Raw genomic sequence first — 23,466 nt, 5'->3', positions numbered from 1 at the left:
ACACTATACAACCCACTAAAGAGTTGGGTGAAGGCTTTATCCCATGCTGCTGGCACAGCCCTGGGAGGTGGTCAACCACCATCAGGATCATCACGTGGTCAGCATGGCGGGGACCTGTCCCAAGGCGACAGCTCATGAGCACACATCCCTTGGCACCCTAACTGCTTGGGGACCTCGGTGCTAATGGCACTGTGATGCAGCTGGTCAGCAACAGTATCACAGCCCGCAGGACCTGCCGTCCCAGCAAGCTGGGTTTAGGAAGGTATGGCCGACACGGTGAACATGGAGAAGACCTGGGTGCTGGCATGTCATTCAGAGCTGACCAAGGCCTTTCCAGGCCTGTTGCCCTCCAAGTGCAGGAAGCCAGCCTGGAGGAGGTTCTCACTGAGATGCTTCTCCAGGTCCTCCTCGGCCAGGGACACGGTGGGCAACAGAGATGCCTCAGCCCACATGCTGCCAGAGGAGGGTGTCCTGCCTCTTTCAGTCACCAGCAGAGATCACCAGGGGAGCATCAGCGGGAAGAGCCAGTGGCCCACATGCTTACTCAGCAAGTTGATCAGGGTAGGGTGCTTACCTGGTGGATAGACCATGAGGGTCAATGACCCAGGACTGGACACCACCCCAGAGGGCTCAGGATGCCTTTGGAGGGAGGAAGGGAGAAAGACCTCATGACTGAGGCAAAAGCTGGCCACATGAGTGGTGGGCCGAGATGAAGTCAGAGGGGCAGAGGCTTGCAGAGAATTTCAGCTGATCCCATAGGGGAGGTGGGGGGTGGTTGAGACCTAGGGCCAAAGGGGGCCTCTGAGCAGTAATGGGACACAGATTCAGGATTTCCTCCTTCCTACATTGAGCAGAATCACTAGGGTCCTGGTTGTCCCTGTGGGCTGGGGTCCAGTCTGACCTGGAAGTCGACACCCAGTTGCTTCCACTCCGGCAGGGAAACGTGTGCTGTCCCTCTGACCACTGACCATTGTGTAGTCAGCCAGGCCTGTCCTACCCCGAAGGACTGACCTGGTTCCCCAGGCCTGGCCTTTTGCAGCTGGGCTCAGCCTCAGGATGCAGTCTGCAGGGGTGAGCCCCACATGGTCTGTGCCCTTTGCAAGCCTATCCTGAGACTTCTGGACACAATTATGGGCCACACACCAGCAAGCCTTCTTGGCCTGGATGCTCATTCTAATCCATCCCAGAATAAATGGAAACTTCATGTGTTCATTGTTTCATTCACTCCACATGTATTTATTGGGTGTTGCTTATGTATCAGTCCTGTACAGGGTGCTGGGAACATGAACCTGGGTCCTGCTCTCATGGAGCTTCCAGGTACCAAGAGAGCCCTGTTCCAGCTTGTGCTGCGAGTGTCAGGGAAGGCTTTCTGTGTTTTGTTTTGTTTTTTTTTTTTAAGATTTTTTAAATTTATTTGAGACAGAATGAGAGACAGAGAGCATGAGAGGGAGGAGGGTCAGAGGGAGAAGCAGACTCCCTGCCGAGCAGGGAGCCCGATGCGGGACTCGATCCCGGGACTCCAGGATCATGACCTGAGCCGAAGGCAGTCGCTTAACCAACTAAGCCACCCAGGCGCCCAAGGCTTACTGTGTTTTAAGAAAGACAGGACAGTTAAATCGGAACCAGAAGGTGTGTTAGGGAGGGTGAGCACAGGTTATGCTGTGCACAGGAACAGCATGCATAAAAGTTCAGCTGTGTGTTGGGAATGGACTTCAGGCAGCTGAAGTTGGGCGGGTGAAGCATTCTGGTTGTAAGATGAGAAGTGTGGCTGGATGTTCAGTGGGGGCCAACCACTACAGGGCCTTGACAGCTGAGCAGTGGAGTTTTTTTTTTTTTTTTTTTTTTTTTTTGACAGACAGCGAGAGAGGGAACACAAGCGGGGTAGTGGGGGAGGGAGAAGCAGACTCCCCACTGAGCAGCGAGTGCGACTCGGGGCTCGATCCCAGGACCCTGGGATCATGACCTGAGCTGAAAGCAGGTGCTTAACGACTGAGCCACCCAGGCGCCCCGAGCAGTGGAGTTCTAACATTGATTCTGAGGGCAGTGGGGAGCCATGGAAAGACTCTGAGCTGTGGAGAACCCAGGCTCAGTTATGCTTCAGAACAGTCTTTTTGGCTGTTGGGCAGAGAATAGGTGTGTGGGAGAGGTGAGAATGCAGGCCAGGTGATCAGCAGAGACTCCCGTCCTGGAGCATTTGAACTGAGGTTCAGGGTGATTTAGGCCATAGAGTTCATTGGACTAGGTGAGGAAACTGCTCCCAAACCTGAGAGAGGTAACACCTACATGTCCCAGACAGGGTAGACGGGCCCAGAGAGGGGCACTGCATTGCCTCAGTCCACAAGAAGTAGAGGGCCCATAGGCACTCTGCTCTGTGGTTGGGAGACAAGCAGAAAAGTCTAAAACGCCATGGAAGTCATTTTCCTGAGGTCGCAAGTCCTGGGCCCATGCCATTTCCAACGTTTCCCAAGAAGCTGACAGCTAAGCTCAGCCTACTTGGCACTGGGCCGCGGGGGTGAGAATATCACGGAATGATAGGCTCCATTCCTGGCTGGATAAACTGGAGCAAACATTACTCTCCAGCCTCCTGGGACAACCAACCAACACGGGGCTCCAAGTACTCTGTCAAATATTCGAAACCCCCAACTCCTCTTCCAGAGGTTTTGGATTCCCAGTCCGTGCCTAGAAATCCGACTCCTGCTCTTCTGGGTCCCGAGACCTCAGTATCAGCTTTTTTTTTTTTTTTTTTTAAGATTTTATTTATTTGACAGAACGAGAGGGGGAACACAAGCAGGGGGAGTGGGAGAGGGAGAAGCAGGCTTCCCGCTGAGCAGGGAGCCTGATGTGGGGCTCGATTCCAGGACCCTGGGATCATGACCTGAGCCGAAGGCAGACGCTTAAGGACTGAGCCACTCAGGCGCCCCTCAGTATCAGCTTCTTAAAGCCAACTACCTAGTCCCCGGGTTTGGGGGCTTCCCTGGGCGACGGTGGCGTTCCCAGGGAAGGGGAGGTTGGGAAATCTAGTGGGAACCCCCTCCAGCCACATCTTGAACCTGTGCCCAGGCCTCCACGCGAGGGGCGCAGAGGCCGGCTCAGGTCCGGCCTCTGCCAACACCTCCCTTACCAAACCACGTGCTCTCCGCCCTTAGGTCGGCCTGGTGCACACGGCCCGCCCGTCTTATGCCCAATCAACAGACCCGGTATGGAACAGAAGTATTCTACAGGCGCCGCTCCCAGCAGGCTCCGCCTCGAGACGCCACGCCCTTGTGCCGTCAGCAAACTTCCAATTGGGCGCTGTTGCAGGCTCCGCCCTGGGCCGCGCCCCCATAGGTGTCTCCCGCCTGGTGCTCACATCCAATGGCTTGGGAAAGGACGCTTTCCCAAGGCTCCGCCCCCAGAGCCGCCGCTTCCCTGGTCTCCCGGCAACGCGAGGGGTGCTGTCCAGCGTTCTGAAGCCGCGCTCCCAGCGCCTTTCGAATAGTGGCGGCCTTCTGGCGCCCCCAGCCCTCCCTGCTGAGCAGCGCCGAAACCCCTAAAGCAGAGGTCAGTGAATCTCAGCTGCACCCCACCTCCACACCCCAGTTTACCTCTTGGTAATAGAAAGAGCTTGCTTCACTTCACGATCTGCTAAGGAACCCCCACCCTCCCATCTAGCTCAGAGGGAAGCTAAAGTCCTTGTTGCAAACCAGAGGCCTTGCAGAATCTCACGCTGTGACCTTCTCACCCTCGTCTTCCGTTCCTTCCCTCACTCCCTCCAGCCACACTCATCTCCCCGCTGCACTGCAAACAATCCAGACACATTCCCACTTCAGGGCCTTTGCTCTCAATTGTCCCACTGCCTGAAATGCTCTCGAGAGAGATTCTTCTTCTTCTTTTTTAAGATTTTACTTTTAAGTAATTACACCCAACATGGGGCTCGAACTCACAACCCAGAGATCAAGAGTCACATGCTCCACCAACTGAGCCAGCCAGGTGCCCCTCTGAGATCTTATATTATGACTCCTCCCAGATCTCCTTCCGGTCTTAACTCACATCTCACCTTCTCCATGAGTCTGATCGTGACCAGCCTATTTAAAATAGTCACCTCCCAGGGGCGCCTGGCTAGTTCAGCTGTTAAAGCATATGACTTTTGATCTTGGGTTCGTGAGTTCGAGTGCTACATTGGGTGTAGAGATGACTTAATAATAGTCACTTCCCAAATCTTTCTCCCCTCCCCTGCCCTCTTTATTCCCCAGCACTCATCACCACCTGAGACATGGTATGTTTTATTTATTTTTCTTGTTTGTTCATTCAGGGCATGGATTTTTGTCTCCTTGTTCGCTGCTGTGTTGCCAGCAGTGAGAACAGCCTGAAACAGAGTGAACGCTTCAAGATGTTTATTATACATATATTCATGTGCATATTTGAGCACTTAAAGTGTGCTAGACCCTGCATACCATCATAATGACCTTCTGCCCCAATTTAAAGATAAAGAAAGTGACACTCAATGAGTGGCATCACCTGACCAAAGTCACCTGGCTTCTGAGTGGTGATGCCAGAGTACCCCCCAACACCGATTCCTCTGTTTGTAACCTTTTCACCCCTGCTCTATGCTGCAATCCCTAATACTGCTTTCTCCTTCAGGAAAAGAAGCTGTATGAAAGGGTGGCTTCACAGAGCTCAGACAGGACTAGATTTCAATTCCTGTTCCTTGATTATGAGCCGGTGAATGTTTCTGCCTCAGTTCATTCATAAAATGGGAATGATAGTAGTACCCACCTCACTGTACTGTGGGAAGTGATGACACTGTAGGGCTTACCAGACAACTGGCACACCCGGGCACCTGCTCCGATACTGTTGGCTCTTAATCATCATCAAATTATTATTTGAGGGAATTAAACAAACAAACAAAAAACCAAAACACATTTAAAAAATCAGGAGGATGGCTCTTTCCCTCGGCCTCGGCGGTGGCGGATTGTGCAGACATGGCCAAGATTAAGGCTTGCAACTTCCCGGCAAGAAGGAAGAGCTGCTTAAACCGCTGGAAGACCTGATGGTGCAGCTGTCCCAGCTGCGTCGCCAAAGTGACAGGCGGCGTGGCTTCCCAGCCGCCAAGATCCGAGTTGTTGGCATCTCTATCGCCTGTGTTCTCACTGTCATCAACCAGACTCAGAAAGAGAACCTCCGAGAATTCTACAGGAGTAAGAAGTACAAGCCCCTGGAGCTGTGGCCTAAGAAGACGCTTGCCATGCGCCACGACTGAAGAAGCATGAGGAAAACCTGAAGAAGAAGAAGAAGAAGAAGAAGAAGAAGAAGAAGAAGAAGAAGCAGCAGCAGCAGCGGAAGGAGCGGCTGCACCTGCTGCGGGAGTCTGTGGTCAAAGCCCGAGGACCCTCATCTATAAAACACAAACTGGCAATAATAATAATAATAAATCAGGAGTATGACAGGACTAGTACTATGTCTTGCAAAACACATAGAGGGGCGCCTGGCTGGCTCAGTTGGTAAAGCATGCAGCTCTTGATGTTGGATTAGTGAGTTTGAGCCCCACAATGGGGGTAGAGTTTAGTTAAAAAAAAATATATATAGGGGCGCCTGGGTGGCTCAGTTGTTAAGCGTCTGCCTTCAGCTCGGGTCATGATCCCGGGGTCCTGAGATCGAGCCCTGCATCGGGCTCCCTGCTCGGCGGGAGGCCTGCTTCTCCCTCTCCCACTCCCCCTGCTTGTGTTCCCTCTCTCGCTGTGTCTCTGTCTGTCAAATAAATAAATAAAATCTTTAAAAATATATATATTATATATATTTTATAACATATATATTTAAAACACTAAATTTTAAAAAGGAAATGCTCAGCAGCTCAACCATGGTGAATTCTGTTGCCAAATTACCTAAACTGAATAATGAAAGATGTTGCTAAATGGCTCCAACATCTGAAAAAATGTCCAACCTCAGTAAGAATCACAGAAATGCAAATAAAAACCCCAAAGAGATGCTGTTTCACACATACCTGATGGACAGAATTGAAGAGTTCTGAAAATGGAAGAGTTGACAAAGATTCCTTATTTATTTGTTTATATATTTAAAGTAATCTCGGGAGCCTGGGTGGCTCAGTCAGTGAAGCATCTGCCTTCGGCTCAGGTTGTGATCCTAGGGTCCTGGGATCGAGCCCCACATCGGGCTCCCTGCTCAGCGGGAAGCCTGCTTCTCCCTCTCCCACTCCCCCTGCTTGTGTTCCCTCTCTCACTGTGTCTCTCTCTGTCAAATAAATAAATAAAATCTTGAGGTGCCTGGGTGGCTCAGTCGTTAAGCATCCCAGGGTCCTGGGATCCCAGGGTCCTGGGATCGAGCCCCACATCGGGCTCCCTGCTCTGCAGGAGGCCTGCTTCTCTCTCTCCCACTCCCCCTGCTTGTGTTCCCTCTCTGGCTGTCTCTCTCTCTGTCAAATAAATAAATAAAATCTTAAAAAAAAACAATAAAATTAAAAAAAAAAGAATTGCACCCCGGGGCTCCTGGGTGGCTCAGGTGGATAAGTGTCTGACACAGGGAAGCTTTCTTACAGTACTACTGTAGCTGTCAATTGCTGTAATCACCTAGAAAAAAGTTGGTACTGCCTAGTAAAGTTGAATATCCATCCGGTCTAGGGTCTTGCAAGTCCATTCCTAAGATTCTTGCACAGGTGTGCAAGGAGATTCGTACACAGAGGCTCACAGGAGAACTGTTTATAATAACAAAAACACTGAGAAGTTCACAAGATCATTGACTAGAGAATGAATAAGTACACTGTGGTATATTTATACCAATATCCGACTGTATGTTGATTTGCAGAAGAAAAGAATGGACCACAACTAAATAGGACACCAATAAATCTTAGACACATAATCATATGAAACAAAGTAAATCACAGGGACCACGTGTGGTATAATGATTTTTTAAAAAGATTTTATTTATTTATTTTGAAGAGAGCACAAGCAGGGAGAGCAGCAGGCAGAGAAAGAGGGAGAAGCAGGCTTCCCACTGAGCAGGGAGCCCCACTTGGGGCTCCATCCCAGGACCCCGGGGTCATGACCTGAGCTGAAGGCAGATGCTTAAGGACTGAGCCACCCAGGTGCCCCTATATTGATTTTATTAGAAGAGATGGGATAGGCACTGAGGGACAACTGGCAGTTTCTCTCATGCCTCCTTTTTGCTATCGAATTATAATATAACTATTATCGAACTTATATTTGGGGTAAATCATAATGTTGGGAATGATGTTGAGGCAATTCCATGAGAGAATGATCTATGACTAGTGGAAAATGGCAGTTCAAAGATTCCATTTGTAAAAAGTATTAAAGTATTAAAACTTGTGGAAGATGAAAAAAAAACCCATAGTATATCTAAATGAATCAATCAAAAACAACAGCAACAGGAAGAAAATACGTACTTGCTAATACATGCTGACAAATGTCTGTGAGTATAGACAAGAATGAATAAATACTAAACATTATTTAATATTAAGGGGTGAGAACTGTTTTGACAGAACAGGAGTGGGAAAGATAATTCATGCCATACACTTTATCCACATTTAAAAAAACATGTGGATATATATTATCTATTTTATTTAGTTATTAATTATTTTTTTAAGATTTTATTTATTTATTTGAGACAGAGAGAACGAGAGACAGAGAGCATGAGAGGGAAGAGGGTCAGAGGGAGAAGCAGACTCCCTGCCGAGCAGGAAGCCTGATGCGGGACTCGATCCCGGGACTCCAGGATCATGACCTGAGCCGAAGGCAGTCGCTTAACCAACTGAGCCACCCAGGCGCCCTAGTTATTAGTTATTTTTTAAAGTAATTTATAGGGGTGCCTGAGTGGCTCAGTCAGTTGAGCGTCTGTCTTCGGCTCAGGTCATGTTCCTGGGGTCCTGGGATTAAGCCCTGCGTGGGGCTCCTTGCTCAGCGGGAATTCTGCTTCTCCTTCTCCCACTCCCCCTGCTTGTGTTCCCTCTCTCGCTGTGTCTCTGTCTGTCAAATAAATAAATAAAGTATTTTTTTAGGATTTATTTATTTATTTATTTATTTATTTATTTGAGAGAGAGAGAGAGAGAGATAGTGACAGAGATAGCAAGAGAGAGCACAGGGGAGGAGAAGGAGAAGCAGGCTCCCGCTGAGCAGGGAGCCAGATGCAGGGCTCGATCCTAGGACCCTGGGATCATGACCTGAGACAAAGGCAGATCCTTAACTGACTGAGCCACCCAGGCCCCCCAGTAAATAAAATCTTAAAAAAAAAAAAAGGAATTTCTACACCCAATATGTGGCTTGAACCCACAATGCTGAGATGAAGAGTTGTATGCTCTTGCGGCTGAACCAGCCAGAGGCCCCATATATTATCTATTTTTAAATCTTAAATAAGGTTATTTAATTAAAATTGAATCCTCAGTAAAGCTTATTACACTCCTCTGTTTTCAAAATTTTTGTTGTATTTGATGTATTTTTTTTTTGTGTGTGTACATGTTTTCATTTCTTTATATAAATTTTTACTATAGGGCACCTGGGTGGCTCAGTGGGTTAAGCCCTTGCCTTTGGCTCAGGCCTTGATCCCAATGTCCTGGGATGGAGTCCTGCATGGGCTCCCTGCTCAGCCTGCTTCTTCCTCTCCCTCTGCTGCTCCCCTTGCTTGTGCTCTCTCTGTCAAATAAATAAATAAATGAAATATTTAAAAAATAAAAAATAAATTTTTACTGTGGAAAAATAGATAAAATATAAAATTTACCATTTTAACCTTTTTCCATATTTGCTTAAGAGATTCCCCCCAGTTTTACTGAGATATAATTGATGTATAACATTGTATTAGTTTTATTTACTTAGTCATTTGTTTATTTATTTATCTAAAGTAATCTCTACATCAATGTGGAGCTCGAACTCACAACGCTGAGATCAAGAGTTGCTCAAGGGGGCTCCGGGTTGATGCAGTTGGTTAAGCATTTGACTCTTGGTTTCGGCTCAGGCCCTGATCTCGGTATCGTGGGATTCAGCTCCCCGTGGGCTCTGCGGTCAGCGAGGAGTCGGCTTGAGATTCTCTCTCCCTCTCCCTCTGCCCCTCCTGATCCTGCTCTGTGTCTCTCTCTCTCTAAAATAAATAAAGACATCTTAAAAAAAGAAAAAAAGAGTTGCACACTCTACCAACGGAGGCAGCCAAGCAGCCCTGTATTAGTTTTAAGTGTACAACATAATGATTTGATATATGTATATATTTCAAATGTATTTAAGACTTGTAATCTCTAGAGCACCTGGGTGGCTCAGTCTGTTGGGCGTCTGCCTTTGGCTCAGGTCACGATCCCAGATTCCTGGGACTGAGTCCTGCATCAGGCTCCCTGCTCAGCGGGGAGCTTGCTTCTCCCTCTGTCTGCTGCCCGCCCCCCGCAATGCTCTCTCTCTCCTGTAAATAAATAAAATAATAAAAAAAAAAAGATTTGTAATGTGGGACTTGAACTCACACCTCTGAGATCAAGAGTTGCACGCTCTACTGAGCACGCCAGCCAGGCGCCCCTCAAATGTATTTGATGTTTGAATAGGAAATACAAACACCAAAAAATATTAAAAGGGAATCATTTTCCTGCATGCTGGCATGAGGAACTTTGCTGATCCCCTCCCCAGTGAAACTGGTGGGAAGTGTTAAGATAACAACCATTGAACGTCTCTGGAAGTGGTCCTAAGGGCAAACTGTAAATGAGGAAGCAACTATTCAAGAAAATCTATGAGAAAATTCAATTAGAATAGTGAGTGTTTCTGGTATTTGGTATCTTTTACCTCCCTTCCTTCTACCAGTTCAGTGGGAGGGAAACTCCACTCCAGACTGGAGCAACCAGGAGCATAAGGTTTGCTCACTCTTAGTCCCCAGTTGGGGAATTATGTTCTCAGGAGGGGCAACACCTCAGCATTTCTTGCCCTGCTCTCAGCCACCTGTGTTGGGGGTGTTTGAGGCAAGTGCAGCTCTTCAAAGGGAGAACAACTGAGAATTTCTAAAATTATGGAAAGGCTCTGATCACCAGATCCAAGAATTTGAAAGAATCTCAAATAGGATAAATTAAAAGAAATCCACCCTGAGACACATCATATAAAATTGCAAAATGGAGGGGCGCCTGGGTGGCTCAGTCGTTAAGCGTCTGCCTTCGGCTCAGGTCATGATCCCAGGGTCCTGGAATCGAGTCCCACATCGGGCTCCCTGCTCTGCGGGAAGCCTGCTTCTTCCTCTCCCACTCCCCCTGCTCGTGTTCCCTCTCTCGCTGTATCTATCTCTGTCAAATGAATAAATAAAATCTTTTTTTTAAAAAATTGCAAAATGGCAAATAAAAAAGAATGATTTTTACAAAGATTTTATTTATTTATTTATTTAAGAGAGAGAGAGAGAGACGGAGCACAAGCAGAGGGAGGGGCAGAAGGAGAGGGAGAAGCAGACTCCCTGCTGAGCAGGGAGCGGGATGTGGGGCTCCACGTGGGGCTGGATCCCAGGACCCTGGGATCATGACCTGAGCCGAAGCAGACGCTTAATGACTGAGCCACCTAGGCATCCCTAGAGTGTATTTAAAAACAAAACAAAACAACAAACAACAAACCTTAAATCAGTAGCTAAAAATATGTCTTCGAGGAAAACCACATAACTGGATGGATATACAAGTGAGGACGATAAAATATTCCAGAAAAAGGGGTGCCTGGGTGGCTCAGTCATTAAGTGTCTGCCTTCGGCTCAGGTCATGATTCCAGAGTCCTGGGATCGAGCGCCGAATCTGGCTCCCTGCTCAGCAGGAAGGCTGCTTCTCCCTCTTCCACTCCCCCTGCTTGTGTTCTCTCACTGTGTCTCTCTCTGTCAAATAAATAAATAAAATCTAAAAAAATAAAAAAATAATAAAAAAATATACTCCAGAAAGAGAAAATTCCAATCTCGCACAATTTCTTCCAGCAAATAGATATTTGAACACCAAACTCAGGCAAAGACAGTATGAGAAAGGAAATCTATAGACCAATATAATTTATAACAGATGGGATGCAAACATTTTACATAAAATATTAGTTAAAATTAATGTAAAATGCCATAGTATATAAAAAGGTACCATGACCAAGTTGAGTTTGTACAAGAATGGAAATAAATGTGTTAATAAATAAGAAAATAAATTCATGTCATTGGGCATTTTAAATTAAATGAGCCAAATAATATAGCTATTTCAGATACTGAAAAAAAAACATAAAATATTTATTTATGACAAAAATCCGTTAGTGAACTAGGAATTGAAAGGACCTTTCTTGGGCGCCTGGGTGGCTCAGTTGGTTAAGCGATTGCCTTCAGCTCAGGTCATGATCCCGGAGTCCCGGGATCGAGTCCCGCATCGGGCTCCCTGCTCAGCAGGGGGTCTGCTTCTCCGTCTGACCCTCTTCCCTCTCGTGCTCTCTGTCTCTCATTCTCTCTCTCAAATAAATAAATAAAATCTTAAAAAAAAAAAAGGACCTTTCTTTACTTGATACAGTGTATCTTCCAAAAACTTACAGTAGCTATCATACATAATGGTGAAATGTTGAAAGCATTTCCTTTAAAATATCTTCAGGAATATTGTATGGGGAGTAAAGAACAGAAGCCACAAGACCAGGGAGGTATCTAGTGTAATAATACAGGCAAGAGATGCTGGTGGCTGGGCCAGAGTGAGAGCTACAGAGGGGGTGTAAACTAGTCGATTCTGTTTAGATTTTGAAAGCAGAGCAGCTAGAATTTGCTGGTAAATCAGATGTAGGGAGTAAGACAGTGAGAGTTCAAGGACCACCCATAAGTTTCTGGTCTGAGTTCCTGGAAGGATTGAGCTGCTATTATTAAGAAGGGGAAGATGGAGGGACCTAGGCAAGCTTGGGAGGGACAATCAGGAGCCCTGCTTTAGAGATCTAGAGTTTGAGTGCCTACAGACACCCCATGGAGATGTCAAAGAGACATCTGTAAAGAGGAGAGGGGAGTTCAATGAGAGAGGACTACACTGGAAATTAAAATTGGGCATTGTCAACATATAGAAGTTTTTTTTTTTTTTTAAGATTTTTATTTATTTATTTATTTATTATTTATTTATTCATGAGAGACAGAGAGAGAGAGAGGCAGAGGGAGAAGCAGGCTCCCAAGGAGCAGAGAGCCCGATGCGGGACTCGATCCCAGGACCCTGGGATCATGACCTGAGCCGAAGGCAGAAGCTTAACCATCTGAGCCACCCAGGCGCCCCAACATATAGAAGTTTTAAAAGCACAATATGAGTTACAAGCAACATGATACAGCGTGATGGGGTGGAGCATTATTAAGATTGGGGAAGTCAGGAACAACTGATAAAATACGTCAGCCATGGGAAAATCAGAAAGGAAGAGTATTGCAGATAAAGCAATAGCAAGTACAAATGCCCTGAGGTGGGCCTCATGGTTGGGCGTTTTCCGGACTTGGCCTCAGTGAAGACTCTCCGCCACCTGGAAAAGGGGGCATCATTAGCCCAAGGCTCCTTGAAGGTCAGAGTCTTGCTCAGAGAGCACAATTTAGGCCAGTGGGCCACTGAGAGGAAGGATTCTGGGGCAATGCCGCCCTCTGCTGGCCGGGACGTATATCCGCTCCATTTTCAACGATAACAGTTGTTATATATTATATAATATTTTGTTATTATTAGTGGAACACACAGTGCTCAATAAACCCATGACCCAGCCTCTCTCATCCCTGTGTGGCATGAAGACTGGCACTAATAGGTATGTATATATTAGGTCTACACTGAATAAATGAACGAATAAATGTGGCTAGGTTCTGAGTCTGAGCCTCTTCTGCAAATCTGGGTTTCTTTCATTGTATAAATCAATGTATATTGAGCACGTACTGTGTACTAGGTGCTGTTCTAAGTTCTTGGGACAAATCAGTGGGCAAGATAGACAAAAGCCTGTGCAAGGCAGCTTATTAAGATCTCTACATATCCATGCTTCTCAATCTTCACAAAATTTATTTTTATTTGTTAAGAGATTTTAAGTAATCTCTACACCCAATGTGGGGCTTGAACCTAAAACCCCGAGATCAAGAGGGGTGTGCTCTACCGACTGAGCCAGCCAGGCGCCCCTTTTACAACGTTTTTAATGCCGAGACACTATTATTCGCCCCATTTTTAGAGGAGAAAATTATCCCTTAGAGAGAGACTTTGATTGTAGAGCGGACAATGACGGGGGTGGGATTCGAACCCATAACAATACTTATTTTCCCCGACAACACGTAGCGGGTGGGAACGAACTGAGCGCTCCGCGGGGACGAGCATGCTGGCGTCCGTTGCCATGGTTCCCCTACGCACTTCCAAAGCGACGCCAGCTCCCTGCCTCACGTGACTTCAGCCAATATGGCGCCGCCCAGGGTGTTGCGGTGTCCACGTGGTTCCGTTAGCTAAGATGGCGTCAGCAGTTAGCCCGACGTCCCTGGAGTCGGCCCCGCGGATCATGCGGCTGGTGGCCGAGTGTAGCCGATCCAGGGCCCGGGCAGGGGAGCTGCGGCTGCCGCACGGGCCGGTAGCCACTCCCGTGTTCATGCCAGTGGGCACGCAGGCCACTATGAAGGGCATCACGGCCGAGCAGCTGGACGCCCTGGGCTGCCGCATCTGCCTGGGCAACACCTATCATCTGGGTCTGAGGCCGGTGCGTGGGTTCTGCCTCGGTGGCGCGGCGGCGGAGAGTGGGGGGGGGGCGGGTACGGGCACCGCCGAGGCACAGGCATGCATTTAGGTCAGTCGACAAACGTGTATTGGGCTCCCCCGGTGGCCCGGGCCTTGTTGTGGGCGTGAGGGGGCGGCGGGGACCGTAGCTGGCTAGCCTTGTCCTGCAACATAGCGCTCACCCCTAACCTGATCTTTTCTTGCCCAAACCCAGGGCCCCGAGCTGATCCGGAAAGCCCACGGTCTCCACGGCTTCATGAACTGGCCCCACAATCTGCTGACGGTGAGGTGGAGTCGGGGCCGGGATCCCAGGGCACTTCTCAGAGGTGGGGATTCTCCAGTCCCACCCCCCTGACAGCCCTGCGGTGCGATCTCCCCCAGGACAGCGGCGGCTTCCAGATGGTGTCTCTGGTGTCCCTGTCCGAGGTGACGGAGGAGGGCGTCCGCTTCCGCTCCCCCTACGATGGTGAGGAGACCCTTCTGAGCCCGGAGAAGTCCGTGGAGATCCAGAACGCTTTAGGTGAGCGAATCCCGGGCCACCTGCTCTTGCCTTGCCTCTAGAGGGTGGAGGTGAGGCGGGCCGTTCCTTAACGTGCTGCTCGGCTTTGGGTAAGTCCCTCCCCCTGCCTGAGCTTCAGCGGGGCCAGCTCAAATGAGGATAGTTCACAGAAATAATGACATAATGTTTGTAAATCTCTTAACACAGATGCTATTCTTTCTCGTAAATGGCAAAGTAGCTGGGCAAAGGTGTGTCGAAATAAAGAGAGCAACAAGGGGGGGGGGGACTGGGGAAGCTTTCAGTCCCTCCTATTTCTATCATTCCTTCATAAAAACAATGAACATACCTCTTTTTAAAAAAATTTTTTTTCTTTTTTCTTTTTTTTTTTAAAGATTTTATTTATTTATTTGAGAGAGAGAATGAGAGAGAGCACATGAGAGGGGGGAGAGTCAGAGAGAGAAGCAGACTCCCTGCCGAGCAGGGAGCCCGATGCGGGACTGGATCCAGGGACTCCAGGATCACGACCTGAGCCGAAGGCAGTCGCTTAACCAACTGAGCCACCCAGGCGCCCTGAATAGCATTTATTTTTTTTAAAGATTTTATTTATTTATTTGAGAGAGGATGAGAGACAGCACATGAGAGGGGGGAGGGTCAGAAGGAGAAGCAGACTCCCTGCCGGGCAGGAAGCCCGATGCGGGACTCGATCCAGGGACTCCAGGATCATGACCTGAGCCGAAGGCAGTCGCTTAACCAACTGAGCCACCCAGGCGCCCTAAAAAATTTTTATTGTTATGTTAATCACCATACATTACATCATTAGTTCTAGATGAAGTGTTCCATGATTCATTGTTTGTGCATAACACCCAGTGCTCCATGCAGAACGTGCCCTCTTTAATACCCATCACCAGGCTAACCCATCCTCCCACCCCCCTCCCCTCTAGAACCCTCAGTTTGTTTTTCAGAGTCCATCGTCACTCATGGTTCGTCTCCCCCTCCGATTTCCCCCCCTTTATTCTTCCCCTCCTGCTATCTTCTTCTTCTTTTTTTTCTTAACATATATTGCATTGTTTCAGAAGTACAGATCTGTGATTCAAGTCTTGCACAATTCACAGCGCTCACCATAGCACATACCCTCCCCAGTGTCTATCACCCAGCCACCCCATCCCTCCCACCCCACCCCCCACTCCAGCAACCCTCAGTTTGTTTCCTGAGATTAAGAATTCCTCATATCAGTGAGGTCATAGGATACATGTCTTTCTCTGATTGACTTATTTCGCTCCAGCATAACACACTCCAGTTCTATCCACGTCGTTGCAAATGGCAAGATCTCATTCCTTTTGATGGCTGCATAATATTCCACTGATATATATACACACACACACACACAAACACACACCCCACATCTTCTTTATCCATTTGTCTGTCGATGGACATCTTGGCTCTTTCCACAGTTTGGCTATTGTGGACATTGCTGCTATAAACATCGGGGTGCACATACCCCTTTGGATCCCTACATTTGTATCTTTGGGGTAAATACCCAGTAGGAACATACCTCTTTTAACATATATTATATATAGTGCACATTATGTAGTTTTTAGCTCTACCTCCTTCCTGTCTTCTTTTTTTAAAGATTTTATTTTATTTATTTGACAGAGAGAGAGAGAGAGACAGCTAGAGAGGGAACACAAGCAGGGGGAGTGGGAGAGGGAGAAGCAGGCTCCTGGCCGAGCAGGGAGCCCGATGCGGGGCTCGATCCCAGGACCCTGGGATCATGACCTGAGCCGAAGGCAGATGCTTAACGACTGAGCCACCCAGGCGCCCCTCCTATCTTCTTTTTTTAAAAAAGACTTTAGGTATTTATTTGGGACAGAGGAGGGGAGAGGCAGAGAATCCCAAGCCATCGCCCTGCTGAGGGAGGAACCAGAGGTGGGATTCGAGGTGGCGCTCGATCTCACCACCCAGGTGCCTATTCATTCATTCATTCATTCATTCATTCATTCATTCATTCATAAATTTGCTCCTTCAAGAAACGAGTTCCTTTCCCCGGTAGGATCTCACAGGGTCTGAATTTTGCTGATTACATCCCCATGGTGCTGTGTAACAGTTTTTTTCTGCCATTAGGAGTTCCAAAGTGGTAATGTTCGTTCTTCATTTATCAGCCAGATTATTTCTGTGAAGAGAAACATCCATCACCTACTCCTGGGTGACCAAGAAGTTCAGTTCATATAGGAAAATGGGATTCGTTCTTTTCCTTATTTACTAGTTTTCATGGCTTGATTACTTAGCATCCTCCAGCAATGATGAATTAATCTTTAGTGTTTTTAGGATCACCATGAAATGAGGGGTTTGTTTGTTTGTTTGTTTAATCATGGGTTTAAATGTATTTGCTGTGTCTCAATCTCTTGCAGTGGAATCTATCCTATTGATTCTCAAATTGCCCCATCTTTGGTTTGTGTGGTGCACTCTGCTTTTTTCCTATAAAGATGCATCTTGACAATATTCCCCTGAGCTTTTCTAACATGTATAAATCCATAGCCCCTAATCTGAAATTCTTCAGGTCAATTCAGAATTGTAATATTTTATAAGGATAATGCAGCATACATAGCATCTTAGTAGGTCTGGGACAGTACCCTGTTAAACTTTACTTGTTTCTTTTACTTGTTCCTTTTCCATTAAAAAAAAAAATTGTGACCGGGCACCTGGGTGGCTCAGTCGTTAAGCGTCTGCCTTCAGCTCAGGTCATGGTCCCAAGGGTCCTGGGATCTAGCCCCGCATCGGGCTCCCTGCTCGGTGGGAAGCCTGCTTCTCCCTCTCCCGCTCCCCCTGCTTGTGTTCCCTCTCTTGCTGTGTCTTTCTGTCAAATAAATAAAATCTTAAAAAATAAAAAAAAATAAAAAAAAAATTGTGGCAACATAAAATTTACCATTAAAAATAGTTGCCACTATAACCTTATTTATTTATTTATTTTTAAAACATACTCATTTTTTTAAATAGGCTCCATGCCCAACGTGGGGCTTGAACACATGACTGTGAGACCAAGAGTGGCATGCTCTACTGACTAAGCTGGCCAGGCGCCCCACTATGACCATGTTTAAATAGAATTTTTTTTTTTTAATTTATTTATTTGAGACAGAGAGATACAGAGAGAGAGAGAGAGTAGGAGCAGTGGGGAGAGGCAGAGGGAGAGGGAGAAGCAGACTCCCCGCTGAGCAGGGAGCCTGATGCGGGGCTCGATCCCAGGACTTGGAGATCATGACCTGAGCCAAAGGCAGACGCTTAACGACTGAGCCACCCAGGCGCCCCTATAACCATGTTTAAAGATTTCATTTATTTATTTGAGAGAGAGTGAGAGAGAGAGAGCACAGAGGGGGGAGTGGGAGAGGGAGAAGCAGACTCCCTGCTGAGCAGGTAGCCCGATGCGGGACTCGATCCCGGGACTCCGGGATCATGACCTGAGCCGAAGGCAGTCGCTTAACCAACTGAGCCACCCAGGCGCCCTATAACCAAGTTTAAGTGTCCGATTTAGTGGCACTAAGCACATTTGCATTGTTGTGCAACCATCACCACCATCCCTCTCCAGAACTCTTCATCTTGCAAAACTGAAACTCTGTGCCCATTAAACACTAACTCTCCATTCCCCTCCGCCAGCCTCTGGCTCTCGCCATCTACTTCCCGTCTCTATGAATTTGACTTCTCTAGGGACCTCATCTAAATGGCATCATACAATACTTGTCATTTTTGTGTCTGGCTTATTTCACTGAGCATAATGGCCACAAAGTTGTAGTATATGTCAGAATTTTCTTCCTTTTTAAGACTGAATAAGGCACCCGTTAAATTGGATTTTATAAAAGATTATCACTGTCTTGGGTTTTGCTGTGAAATTAGGTATGCCGTAAGCGTAAGATAAAGTCTTTGATTTTGAGAAGTTTCTAGATTTTGGAATTGTGGGAAAGGAACATTCTGTTAAGGGTTGGACCATGATTTATTTAGCCAGATGTTGATGGTCACTTGGGCTCCCATTATGCTATTACCCGCCACGCCATGGCGGATCACTTTGTATTAACAACATTTTGCTCTTGAAGGGTAAACGTGCAGGAGTGGGATTTTATTCCATGTGCCTGGGCCGGGTTTTAGCTGGGGTGAGGCAAGACCAAATGGGTATTTTCAAAAGCTCCCTCTGGTTGTTGCATAAACAGACTGGGGGGCTTCGTGGGAGTCAGCAAGACCCAAGGAGGGACTTCTAGGGTCCAGCTTATCCCCAAAAGGAAGTGAAGGCTTTCCCAGTGATGGTGCTTCTGTCTCACCCCCCAGGCTCAGACATCATCATGCAACTGGATGATGTGGTCAGCAGCACTGTGACGGGGCCACGCGTGGAGGAGGCCATGTACAGGTGTGTGTGTGTGTTTGTGTGGGTGTGTGTGTGGGGGAGGGGATCCGAGTCCTGTAGCCTTGTCTCCTTACCCTAGGGCTCATGACTAGGGCCCTCTTACAGGTCAATCCGCTGGCTGGACCGATGCATTGCAGCCCATCAGCGGCCAGACAAACAAAACCTCTTTGCCATCATCCAGGGTGGGCTAGACGCGGATCTCCGGGCCACCTGCCTCGAAGGTAGAGCCATGTGCTGGTCCATCCAGGGCTCATCCATCACTGAGGGCCCCACATGGGCCTGGCATGTGGTGGTGTGGACGGTGGTTGTTAATGGGTGGAAGGAATAGCTGAAGCAAAGGCCCGGGGGCAGAATGGACTAGAATGTTTGCAGAATGATAGTAATTCCAATAGCTAGCGATTTGGGGGTAGTCATCAGACGCTACGCCATATGCCGGTCACAGATTGCCCCATTGAGTTTTCATAGCCATCCTGTAAGGTGGGAACTACCAGGTTCCCGAGGTTACAGAAGAGGAACCTGAAGCACAGAGCTGTAAAGTCACTTACCCCAAGCCACGCAGCTTGGACATTGCAGAGCTGAGATTTGGACCCAGTTCCTGGGCTGTAGAACCTACAGCATTAACTGATACAGGTGCTGCTTCCTCCCCAGGGTCAGGAGTTAGGGGTGGGGTCCAGGGATTGTGCTGACACTGGAGGCCCTGGGATACCACGCTGAGGTACTGGGGAGCCATGGAGGGCTGCTGAGTGGGCAAGTGACAGGGACCAAGAGGAATCATGGAAAAATCCCAGTAGGATAGGAAGCAGAAGGCCCATGAAGAGGTTGGAGTATTTGCCCAGGAGAAGAGTGAGAGACCTATACCAAGGCCATGGCCACGGAGACAAAAGGGAGGCAGAGATGGGGGCGCAAAGGCAACGAAGTGTCATAGGCAAGACTCTGGGTCCTAGAGTTTGTTTGGCTGGATCCAGACCTCTGATCTGCTGCCTCATGGTTCTGCACCCTTGGCCTCTCTGAGCCTCCCTTTTTTCCTCTGTGAAATGGGCACATATTCCCAATGTCATGGGGTCGAAGTGAGGATAAACGGGAAGGTCTGTTTAGTCCTGTGCCTGCACCTGGCATCCATGTGTACCGTTGTGCAGACTGTCCTTGTTGTAATTCCTTTTGTCCTCAAGCTGTGCCCAGCTCCCGGTCCAGTGAGCCATTTTAAAGGAGACCCCCAGGCAGAGATACACTTCACGTCACAGCTCAGTATGTGTGGACATAGATGAAAGCAGAAACCAAGACTTCATGAAACGTTACCCTTACACGTGAAACATTTTCTGGCATTCTCTGTGCTCTCATTTGAAAAACAAAAAAAACCTACCACGCTGGTCTTGCCCTAGCAAATTCAGTTTTGGCCACACTGGTGATGCTTCTCGAAGCGCTCTAAGCTCCCCTGCACCAGCAGCAGCACCGCCTGGGTTCTCCCCAGGATGGGATCGGAGTCCACGGTGAGGTCGGGGTGGGGGTGGGGTGGCTGGGAGGCCACATTTGAACAACTTGTCTCCAGTGGGTTGGACTGCTCATTCCAGCTTCGAAATCTGACCCTTCGGACGGGTCCGTTTTGTCGATGCTGTGGCCTCCCATGGTTCAACTAGGCAGCTGGGGCCCAAGGCAAGGCCGGGCTTGGAGACTAGACCTGGGCTTAAACCCAGCCTCTGGCATATGCGGCAACCCACTCCTTTGTGGGCCAGACCAGATCAGACCTACGGGGTTATTTACCCCGGTTGTTGGGAGTCTCTTCATGTTTTGGTGCAGAAACGTTACAGATTTTGAGGACAGGCTGTTACCTTGCATGTGGGATGTTCGCTGTTCTAAAACCTGGAAAATGCTCAGTTTGGAAACGTACAAGGCGTCATCTTCGCTGTCAGTGAAGGGTGTACAGGCTGTAGGCCTCTCCTGAGGACTGAAGGAGCGGAGGGAGCTTCACACACAGCAGGCGTTCAACATATGGTAGCTGAGCTCACCAGCGGCCTTTAGACAGACAGATGGAAAGACAGACAGATACCCGCCCTTCCCCCACTTCTCTCTCTTTCTTCCCGAGGGTCTGCCCTGGTCTGGGCAGGGTCTGCCCTGGGGCTGCAGAGGAGGAGGCGCATTTTCTTTCGCCCGGTGACTCCTCACCTTGCCCTGTACCCCCAGAGATGACCAAGAGGGACGTGCCAGGCTTCGCCATTGGGGGCCTGAGCGGGGGCGAGAGCAAGGGCCAGTTCTGGAGGATGGTGGCCCTGAGCACCTCAAGGCTGCCTAAGGACAAGCCACGCTACCTGATGGGGGTCGGGTATGTGGAGACGAGGGGAAATAGCCCTACCTGTGGGAGGGGGTTCCTGGGGATTCCTGCCCGGGCTGGTGTTGGTGGAAGGACACAGCCCTGCCTGGGAGGGGACTAAAGGAGGACATGGCTTTCCTCTGGGGGCGGTTCAGAGGGAATGTGGTCCAGTCCCTGGGGAGTCGGAGTGTCTGTGATGGGGGGAGGCCTGGGTGTGTGACCAGGGCATGAGGTTCTCTGCTCCCTCCCTCCATGGCCCTCCTCCCAGCTATGCCACCGATCTGGTGGTCTGCGTGGCTCTTGGATGTGACATGTTCGACTGCGTCTTCCCCACGCGGACGGCGGTGAGGCCCTGGCAGGGGGCAGACGACGGGTGGGGCGCTAGGGGGGCCAAGGTTGGGGTGGGGCTGGTGCGGATGAAGGCCTGGTTGACCCCCACCTTCCCCTCGTCCACCCCTCCCCCAGCGCTTTGGCTCCGCTTTGGTGCCCACTGGGAACCTGCAACTGAAGAAGAAGCAGTATGAGAAGGACTTCCAGCCCATAGACTCCAACTGTGCCTGTCCCACCTGCCAGAAGTAGGCGGAGCTGGGCCTGGGGGCTGGGGGAGGGTGTGGCGGGGTGCAGGACTCCGCGTGGCTGAGCCCCAGCCTCCTGTCCACAGGCACAGCCGGGCCTTCCTGCACGCACTTCTGCACAGTGACAACACGGCTGCCCTGCACCACCTCACTGTCCACAACATCGCCTACCAGGTGGGCCTTCGGCCAGGGCGGGCCAGGCTCGGGGTCGGCGCGGGGGAGGGCCCTGGGGCCCCTTGGCTGACACCTACCCCCTCCCCCCCCACAGCTACAGCTGATGAGCGCCGTGCGTGCCAGCATTGTGGAGAAGCGCTTCCCTGACTTCGTACGGGACTTCATGGGCACCATGTATGGGGACCCCACCCTCTGTCCCACCTGGGCCACTGAAGCCCTGGCCTCGGTGGGGATCACACTGAGTTGATCTGGCTTGGGGGAGGGAGGGAGGGGAGGGGAGGGAATGGGAGGTATTGAAGGATTTTTTTAAATTATTATTCTAATTTAGAGTATATCTGTGCCTTCTTGGGAAGGTGGCCTGTCTTGGTCCTCTTCTTCCTCTGAGTGTCACTGTGGCCAGTGTGTCGTCCCCGTCCCCCCATCCTCCCCCACGCCCCCACTATTAATAATAAGTAACCATAGCAGCAGCTGATCTCTGGAAACCACCTGGCGTAGCCCAGCATGTAGGATATACTCCAGCACGGGAGGTGCATCCCTTTTCCTGTGGCTCAGGCCCCCCAGCCACCTGTGGGGGGCACTTGTTACCCCACTTTTCACAGGTGAGGAAACAGGTGGAGAGGGAAAGTAGCTTACCCAAGGTCACCACTGAGAGGTAGCCCCCCTGGCTCCAGAGCTCATGCTCTGAGCCTTGACTATTGACACGTGGCTTAATTTTGCTGTCAGTAAACACAGTGATGAAGGCAGTAGGTGTGATCTAGCAGGTGCTTACGCTGTGCCCGGTACTGTTCTTTTTTTTAAGATTTTTTTTTTTTTTTTTAAAGAGAGTGAGAGCAGGAACACAAGCAGGGGGAGTGGGAGAGGGAGAAGCAGGCTTCCCGCAGAGCAGGGAGCCCGATGCGGGGCTCGATCCCAGGACCCTGGGACCATGACCCCAGCCGAAGGCAGACGCTCAACGACTGAGCCACCCAGGCGCCCCAAGATAAGGGTTTTTATATTGAAAAAGTAATCCATGTATACAATGTGTAGGATCCACTATTCTAATAGCATAAAAATGCAACTTTTTGATCAGTTTGTGATTCTCCCAGATTTTTCGTGTGTATATATTCTTCATGAATGTGGGCGCCCTTGATGTGCAGTTCTGTACCTTTTTTTCTCTTAGTATATTTCAGATTGTTTACACGTCAGAACATGAAGACTTCCTGTCTTAGAGCTGTTGCACAGTATTTACTTAACCAGCTCAATGAAGGGGATGGAGGGTGTTTCCAGGTTTCCGTCACCGTGGTCAAGGCTCCAGTGCCAAGCCTTGTCGGTTAACTTTTTGCCCACCTCTCTGAGACCAGGGTTTTCGGTCTTGGAGCAGGCATATACCATTGGCCGCTCTGCCACTCCCCTGTTACGGCCTCATCAGCCCACTTCCCTACCTCCGTTGCATCTGACTCCTTATTGGGCTTCTTTCTGGCCAATCTATGCCTAGGGGGATCAAATCACTTCTTTTCATAAAATCCTTCCACCTGTCTCCGGCTTTTTTTCCCACGAGGTCAAGATCCCTAGATCCCAGAGCCTCCAACACCGACTGCAGAATAGTATCTTTTCAAGGGGAGAGGATCCACTGAGTTTCATTGGGTACTCAAAAAGGTCACGATGCGCTCAAGTCGAAGAGGCAGGGGAACAACGTGCAGGCAGGCGTTAGCCGAATCAAGTCGGGGCGTGAGCAGAAGGTAATCCTAGGAAAGGGCGCAGCATTTGCAAAAGCGTGAAGGTGGGACTTTACAGGAATGAAAATGAGAGCCAACGATGCAGCGCTAGACCGCCTCTCCCTAGGAACTGCTAACGCCGGACTCCTCTTCAAAGCGCTTTGAAACCCCGCGCGAAAAGCTG

The 23,466-nt window shown here is 49.2% G+C and overlaps 1 protein-coding gene and 1 pseudogene across 3 annotated transcripts; both read left to right on the top strand.

Moving 5' to 3' along the window:
* The first annotated feature begins 4,961 nt into the window (after positions 1-4,961).
* LOC118005603 lies at positions 4,962-5,277 on the top strand (annotated as a pseudogene).
* Positions 5,278-13,214: 7,937 nt separating this feature from the next.
* Positions 13,215-23,453, top strand: QTRT1 (queuine tRNA-ribosyltransferase catalytic subunit 1). Of its 3 annotated transcripts, none has more exons than XM_034997071.1 (11): positions 13,215-13,631; positions 13,863-13,931; positions 14,030-14,168; positions 18,459-18,537; positions 18,640-18,755; positions 20,713-20,851; positions 21,108-21,183; positions 21,305-21,414; positions 21,501-21,588; positions 21,683-21,762; positions 22,748-23,453. In XM_034997071.1, exons 1-11 carry the CDS (start codon positions 13,389-13,391, stop codon positions 22,794-22,796), a joined length of 1,188 nt encoding a protein of 395 aa, XP_034852962.1. In that variant the 5' UTR covers positions 13,215-13,388; the 3' UTR covers positions 22,797-23,453. The 3 variants fall into 3 exon arrangements, with proteins under 3 accessions (XP_034852962.1, XP_034852960.1, XP_034852961.1); XM_034997069.1 differs by having other exon boundaries at positions 21,683-21,814; XM_034997070.1 differs by lacking the exon at positions 22,748-23,453 and having other exon boundaries at positions 13,218-13,631; positions 21,683-21,872.
* Positions 23,454-23,466: the final 13 nt, after the last annotated feature.

Source organism: Mirounga leonina, unplaced genomic scaffold (genome assembly GCF_011800145.1).
Source record: "Mirounga leonina isolate KUSES-001 unplaced genomic scaffold, KU_Mleo_1.0 Mir_94, whole genome shotgun sequence".
Lineage (NCBI taxonomy): Eukaryota > Metazoa > Chordata > Mammalia > Carnivora > Phocidae > Mirounga > Mirounga leonina.
This window is presented reverse-complemented; position numbering and strand designations above follow the sequence as displayed.